This window comes from Octodon degus, unplaced genomic scaffold (genome assembly GCF_000260255.1).
Source record: "Octodon degus isolate 3935 unplaced genomic scaffold, OctDeg1.0 scaffold00002, whole genome shotgun sequence".
Taxonomy (NCBI): domain Eukaryota; kingdom Metazoa; phylum Chordata; class Mammalia; order Rodentia; family Octodontidae; genus Octodon; species Octodon degus.
Genome location: NW_004524578.1, coordinates 10,950,265 through 10,957,611, shown reverse-complemented (window position 1 = coordinate 10,957,611; position 7,347 = coordinate 10,950,265). Strand labels below are relative to the sequence as shown.

Genomic DNA, 7,347 nt, shown 5'->3' with positions numbered 1-7,347 from the left:
AGAGTTGTATTAATAGCCTTAGCTTTCTTTGTCCAGGAAGGAGAATAAGACAATCTTCTTGTGAAGCGATTCTTTTGGGTCAGTCTTATAATTTTTTTTTTTCACTCATTCATTGCTCTGATAAAAACCTTTAAAATTTTTTTCTTTAAAATTGCATATCTCAGTATTAGTGGAATTATTCCATGTTTCTTTTGATCATGAGTTTTATTTTTTTCATTTGGTTGTAGAATTGAGGATTGATTCCAAGTCTTAGTACATCTTCAGTTCTTTGGAAAATTACTTTTGATTTGGAGACATTGTCTTCCTAAGTTGTTAAGTTGCCGAGGCTGGGCTGGCTCCAACTTCTGACCCTCCTGTGTCAGCCTCCAGAGGGCTGAGATTATAGGCAAAAGTGTGAGTTTAACATTGCTTACTACCACATTGTACCCTGACAGCACCGTGAAGGTTCATGTTCTCTCTTTTTATGTTCTGTGTTTCAGAAGTCTTTGCGGTTGTTCTTACACAGAGGTACTCGCTTGAGGGGTGAATTCTTGATTCTTCATGCAGTTATGGATTTGGATAAACCATCTGTTTGGGGCTCATTAAAACAGCGGACCAGGCCATTGCTAATGAACTTGAGCAAGAAGAAGATGAAGAAGAACACAAACAAACTCTTAGACCTGCGGGCCAGGCATCACCTGGACCGGCGGCTCAGCCTGTCTGTACCTGACCTTCTGGAGGCTGAAGCCTTGGTTCCTGAAGGCCACCCTTACACGGGACCCCAGTCCTCCTACACCTCAGTGCCCAACAGCCTGTCCACAGCAGGGATCGTGCCCAAGAGTAGCAGCAGCTCCTTGAAACAGTCTGAAGAAGAACTGGATTGGAGCCAGGAGGAAACAAGCCAGCTGCATGCAGTGGATACGGACTCAGAGGAGATCTACACCTCTCTCACGGAGGAGACCTGGACCTCCAGCCAGGGCCTCTCGGATCCCCAGAGAGCTCCTCTGGGAGTGGATGTGCCTGAAGAGCCAGAGGTGAGACCAGGACTTACCTTGTTCTGTTTCATTTCATTTCTCTCTCTCTCTCTCTCTCTCTCTCTCTCTCTCTCTCTCTCTCTCTCTCTGTTTTTGTCTGTCTCTTTCTAATTGTTCTAAAGTGCTTTCAGTGTCCTTGAAAACTTCAGCTAGGAGTTATGTATGTGGTTAACTTGGATGGAGAGAGCATCATTTACAAGAATTTAAATTAATGTACTATTGATTTCACCCAGTGTTCCCATTAGTTTAGGATTGACCTCTATGTATTTAAAAAACAATCACAAACAGTCTTTCTAGGATACTGTAAAACATTAAAAGCACTATGGAATGAAATTTTGTTGTTACCTCCTGGAAAGCAAATGAAGAACATAACTTTTCTTTTAGCATTTTTTTCAATCTGTCTGTTTTTCCCTCATTAAATCATTTTCCAGACACACTTAGTGATAAGCCCTGCATATTATTATTTCTAAGAGACGGAGGCAGCTGTTTCTTCCCTGGACTGCCAGAAGGCTGCTTTCTCCTCCTCTGTGCCTGTGTACGCTCACACATGCAAGTGCTTCCGGGTGAGCAACTCCACTGGCATTAACTGAAGAAAAGACAGAAGTAGCTAAATTTTTGTTGATTCAATGATTTTAACAAAACTTTAGTATATTCACTCAAATATAATTGTAATGCAAATCTAGTATTTCTGAGAGTTTGTCTGCGTAACAATCTTTTTTTTTTTTTTTTTTTTTTTTTTGTATTTTAAGAAAGAGTCTACAGGATGTTCCGGGTCTTCCTACTAGATCAGACTCATAGTGATTCACCTGTTTACAGCCTCCCAAAAGCTGAGATTACAGGCATATACCACAATGCCCAGTCTCAATTGCCCTCTCAGCACACCCCAAGGGGCCAGCCATATGGCTGGCCCTGGGATTGGTCTCCCAGCCTCTGCGCCTGCTTGCAGGCTTTTTAATCTGCTGAGCTATTTGGCCGGTCCAACAATCATATTTGAATGTTGAATTTAAGCAGTTTTGAAATAATTCCTCCACTAATGGCACTGAAGTAGTTTCCTGTGTTGACACACAGGGTTTGTTTTTGTTTCAGGTGAATGTTAAAATTGCTTACAAAATTGGTTATTCCTGTGGAATGTTTGGCTTTAGAATGAAAGCCTATGAATTGTGTAACCTACTTGGGGGATGGATTCATGGCTATTTGGAGCAAGTTGTGAGCTTATGCTTTTGTCCATGTTGCTGAGTCACAATACCATTACCCAGGAAAGGACTTAAATATTTTCTCCTTGGACACTAACATTTATGGAACAATTTTATTAAAATTTTATATTTCCTGTTGCTTGTAAATTTGAAGTCTGTGTTTCTCTTAGAAACTTCTCTCACAGCTGAGACAGAATACCTGATACACTCAAGTTAAAGGAGGAGAGCTTTGTTTTATTTCACAGTTTGTAGAAGTTTCAGTCCAAGGTCTGCTGGCTCCAAGTAGGGTGGCGTGGAAGAGGGGCATCAGAGAGGAGAAGCAGTCCATGGTAGGGTAGGCACAAAGCACGAAGCAACAGCAGCTTGCCTTCCATCTCTCCCATTCTATGCTTTCCAGGCTAGACTCGTATTGGTTGGTGCCAGCCACACCCAGGGTGGGCCACCTACTATCCACACCCAGAACTCTGCTAATCCAAGTTAGTTATCACACACCCTTAATCCTAGTATCACACACCTTAGATCAAACCACTCTGAAAAGCCCCATGAGTCTTTGCAAACACAAGTAGATGCAAGCCATAATAGTGTCTTCACTGAACAAAATAGGTTTTAGTTGGATTAAGAACTACCTGAGTAGGAGAGGGCAGCGTATTATCCATCCAGCAGGACTGAGGGCATTTCTTGGCTTTAATGTACTGATACTTCCAAAGTTGAACATTTTAAACAGGCTGCTATTAAATTTTTTGTACTTGTTTCCTATTTGCTATCAACCAGGCACTATAAGGATTGCTATGAAGCAGAGAGATTGGTAAGGAGCACCACGCCCCCCAGGCTAGGAACAATGAGGCCAACTTTGCACGCCTCTGAGCAGAGCATGAGAGGCAGGTGGGTGGAGGAGCTGCCCCGGAAGACTAAGCCTGGCCCCTGGGCAGTGCAGCGGAGGGCGAGAGTTGTAGGTGTGGGGGCTGAGGGTATGCCTTATGTGAGGCAGGATGCAAGCTGACACAGAGGGTGATAATGTATATGCCAGATAAGGAAATGCAATTGCCACAAACCTGAGGTGTCACAGAGTGGAGCAGAGGCTGAAGAGGGGCAGAGTGGGCTGCGCTGAGGAATCACCGTGGACTCTGATGGCAAACGCTGGCTAGTTGGTGGCGGAGGCCATATCTTCTTCTAGAATCTAAGAGCAGGGAGCCCAGGAGAAGCTGAGTCCTTCAGCATTAGAATATTCTAGGTCACTCAATATTCTCTTTTTATCTGCACATTATATTTTAACTGTCACTCTTGGGGAAAAAAAAAAAATCCTTCTCTTTTCTTGTCAAGAAATACAAGATAGAGCTGAAGGCTCTTCTTCCCATGCTCGAAGGTCCCACCGCTTGGATGGTAGGCACAGTGGCTTGTTTACACGGGACCCAAAGGCTCGGAGGCATCTTCTCTGATTCCAGTGAGCTAGCAGTCAGACACCACCTTCTGCCCTCTCTGATCCCTCTTCTCCTCCCCCTCTCCACCCTAGTCCTGCCTGTGCTAGCTGAGCCCCTCTAGCTTCCTGAGAGATCCACAATGTATCATACCCTTCAGAGCAATGACTGCCTTTCTTTTCTTCGCCACTAGGTTGGATTAATGTAGGGAGGAGGTAGGGCTGATTGCCTTTCTTTTCCAGTGGCTGAACCTGCTGGGTAGTCCTTTCTCAAACAATATTTGTTCAATAGAAAAATAAGTGTAGATATCCTCAGATTAAGTGTGTGTGTGTGTGTGTGTGTGTGTGTGTGTCGCACACACCTGTGTATATGTATGCTTGATTCTGGCATCTAATGCAGAGGTTCACACATGCTAGACTATTACTCTACCACTGGACTATATCCCCAGGGCTTTTGTTTGTGTTTTTACCATGAATTCTCTTTATGATTTAACTGTATCAATTTAAAACTTGTATCCTAAATGAAAGCCCTTTTAAAATGATGTTAACTGAAACTGTACAGAAGTTCAGGCAAATGTAGATTTTTTTCCAGCTACTAATTTTAAATTTGAATCAATCTTCTGGTGTTTTAAGTGGAGACAGAAGTGCATTTGGTTCTCTTCATCTGAGAGTCCTGGAATCAGATTGTCTGTGTCTGGGATCTGGCGCATCTGTTTCTTCCTCAAGAATAGCTGGCAGCTTTCTGTGACATTTCAGGGCTGGGGACAAGGTGCACAGGAGGAAGGGCTGACACGTGACCACCTGGTGCTCAGCCAGAACAGGCGGAGTCTTGCCAGCTTCTCCTGGTGTGGCTGTGGCTCACGTGTGCAGCGTTCCTGAGACTGCAAGGCAGGAAACAGCAGTGGTCTGCAGGACGCCCTTGTGTGGGGAGCTGGTCCCACCTGGTGTGTCAGGCTGAGCCTGCAGCAGTGGGGAGGGACCCTGAACATAGGCCATGTCTTAATCCCATAATCTCTCCCCAGTCTTGCCCGTGACAGTGAAGAGGAGGACTGTCAATTTCCAGTTATAGGAAAGAGGATTGAGGAGACAGGAGTGAAAAGGGAAGCTTAGCAGACATGAAGATGGGGCGTGAGGTGGCAAAGGTAGCCTGGCCTCCAACAGTCAGTCAGGTGTTCAGAGAACCACAAAACCCGAGTGAGAGGAAGAAGACTTGGAAAAAAGCACGTGCTGGTTAGGAGGCTTCTGCAAGACTCCTTCCTGAGCCTGAGATTCATGCTGTGCTGGCCATCAGATGTCTCAAGGAATTGTGGCCTCAACGTGTTGTGACAGAACTCGCCATCTTCCTGAAAGGCTACAAACGCTGCCCGTCATTTCTCATTCCCGTCAGTATTACTCACCTAGCTGCCCAAGGCAGAAACCGGTGAGCTTTGCTAAATTGGTTTTCTTCCCTAGTTTTTCACACTCCAGGAGGGCTTCATGATCCGTCTGGCTCTCTACCTCGGATGCCCTCGGATGGGAGTCCTGCTCCTGCTTCAGGGCCCGAGTGAGGTCTCCTTCTCAGTGGTCCCACTCAGCAGTCAGGGCTCCCACCTGCCCTCCTCTGTACCGTGCTGCTGTCGCTGAGCCATGACTTCAGTCTGCTTTGTGCAGAAGGCTGAGGGAGAGGAAGCAATTAGGGCAGACAGAAGAGGTGAGATGGATGGCACGCTGGTACTGGGTGAGGCTGCTTGCCTCGGAGAAGGTCATCAGACCCAGGCAGCAGCCCTGAAGCTCTGAAGACTGACTCAGAATAACCAAATGATCATGCAGCGGAGCTGCCAAGTGCAAGCCCAACTGTCTCCATGAGTATAAAATGCCCTGAGGTGTTATACTTCTTTAGATGTAAATGGCTCATCCTTCGGTCCTGTCAGATCATGTGACATGTTGACCTCTTAAGGTGACTCTATGTTTGAGCTTTGGTGAATGTAGACTGGCTGCTAGGGATCTGATCACACCCCTCTCCTATTCTTATGTGGAAACCCAAACCCCCCACATCACTGTATTGGATTTATGGCCTTTCAGAGATTATTTTTATATTTATGTATTTATTTTTGTGTGGTACCAGGAATCAAACTTGGGACCTTGTACATTCCAGACAGTCACGTAGGCCACTGAGCTATCTCGCTAGTCCAAGATAATTCAGCTTAAATGAGTTTACAATCATGCAGCATTGATCGAGTGGAACTGTATTTATGAAAATGGAGGGGAGCCAAGAGATCTATTTCCCTGCCAGGTGGGGGCATATTTAAAAAGCCATCTTCTATAAAAGGCAGGAAATGAGCATTTTTGAGGAAGCAATTGGTCAGGACCTTGAGCTTGGCCTTCTAGCCTTGAGAATGGTGAGAAACACATTTCTGCTCTTCAAGCAACCCATCGACAACATTTTGGCTCCACAGCCAAGTGGCTGAGAAGTGGCTGAGACAGTGGTCCTAGGGCTACATTCTCAGAATGGGATGATACTCTCATTGAGACTGAGGAAGGCTGAGTGGAGAATAACTTAGGATACTGCTAAATACCTACCCTTATGATGTGATATGGCACACTGCTATTGGCTTAGAAGTGTTTATCATTATGTTACACTCCTGTGAAAAAGAATGGAATGCTTCTTTGTTCTCCCCTCCTCCTCCTCCTTCTCCTCCTCTTCCTTCTTTTCCTCCTTCTCTTCCTTCCAGCCTTTGTGGAGACCCTTCCCATGAGTACATTGAATCATGTTGTCTCTGAAGTTGATTTTCAAGGTGCAGACACTCTTGGGGTTCTCTGGGGTCATAGAAAGTTCAGCTGGGTTAGAGAAGTTAGTGATAAACAGTGTCCTGGATGTGCGCTAGAGGAATGCCCAAGTGTAAATGAGATGAGCGAAGGCTGGAGTTAAGGAATCGGAGGAAGAGGAGCTGCTGTCTTCTTTCTTTCTGGTCTTGCTTTTTCATCTCATCTCCTTCCCAGTGAGCATTTCCCCTGCAGTTATCTTACAAGGTACATTTACTTGCTGTGTGAAATCAGCTGGGTGTTTAGACAGTGCTCTGTCTTCAGGTCTCTGTCCTCAGTGCTGTTTGGGAAACTGAGAGTAGAGCCAGACATAAGAAGAGCTCACCAATAGCACAAGGCAGTCTCATCCCAGTGCCAGAAAATCCATTTGAGGGGAAGTTGCTTTGAGTAGGGAAAGGTGTGAAAAGGAGTGGCACTGCAGACGCGTCAGACTCAGCTGGGTGCAGGTGATCCAGAGTAGTGGATGTCACGGGGGTCGAGCAAGCAGAGAGCTCCAAGCTCAGCATCTGGCAGTCATGGTAACTAGCAGGCGCCCACTGCTCAGATTAGGCTGCATTTATTAATGTCATACTTATTTTATCATTGCTTTTTATTTTCAGAATGAAACAATCTTGAGGGTATTTTAACCACTTGCCTAATATCTCCCAGCTAGTAAGTGTAAGAGGCAGGATATAAACCTCAAGACTGAATCTTAAACCTCTTCAGAGACCCATGTGTCCAACACAAATCTGGAAGATTGCTTTTGATTCTTGGAAGTCAGTACTAGAGATCCACAAAAGTTGATCGTGAAAGGAGGACATTTATCTCTCGGTGTCCACTGTTCCCCCTTAAACAGGAATAATTACTGTGGCCTTAGTGTCAGACCCAAGAAAGATCATGAATGAAGAAGGTTCATTGCCTTCTCCCCATTTCCCCTGTAATTTCC

The 7,347-nt window shown here is 45.3% G+C and overlaps 1 protein-coding gene across 1 annotated transcript in view; it reads left to right on the top strand.

Annotated features, from left to right (window-relative positions):
- Positions 1-7,347, top strand: part of Mctp2 (multiple C2 and transmembrane domain containing 2) — a 260,991-nt gene that overhangs the window by 62,015 nt on the left and 191,629 nt on the right. Inside the window, exon 2 of the mRNA XM_004623453.2 lies at positions 480-1,013. Within this exon, the coding sequence (XP_004623510.1) occupies positions 549-1,013 (465 nt within the window). The 5' untranslated portion in view covers positions 480-548. The remainder of the gene's footprint in view (positions 1-479; positions 1,014-7,347) is intronic.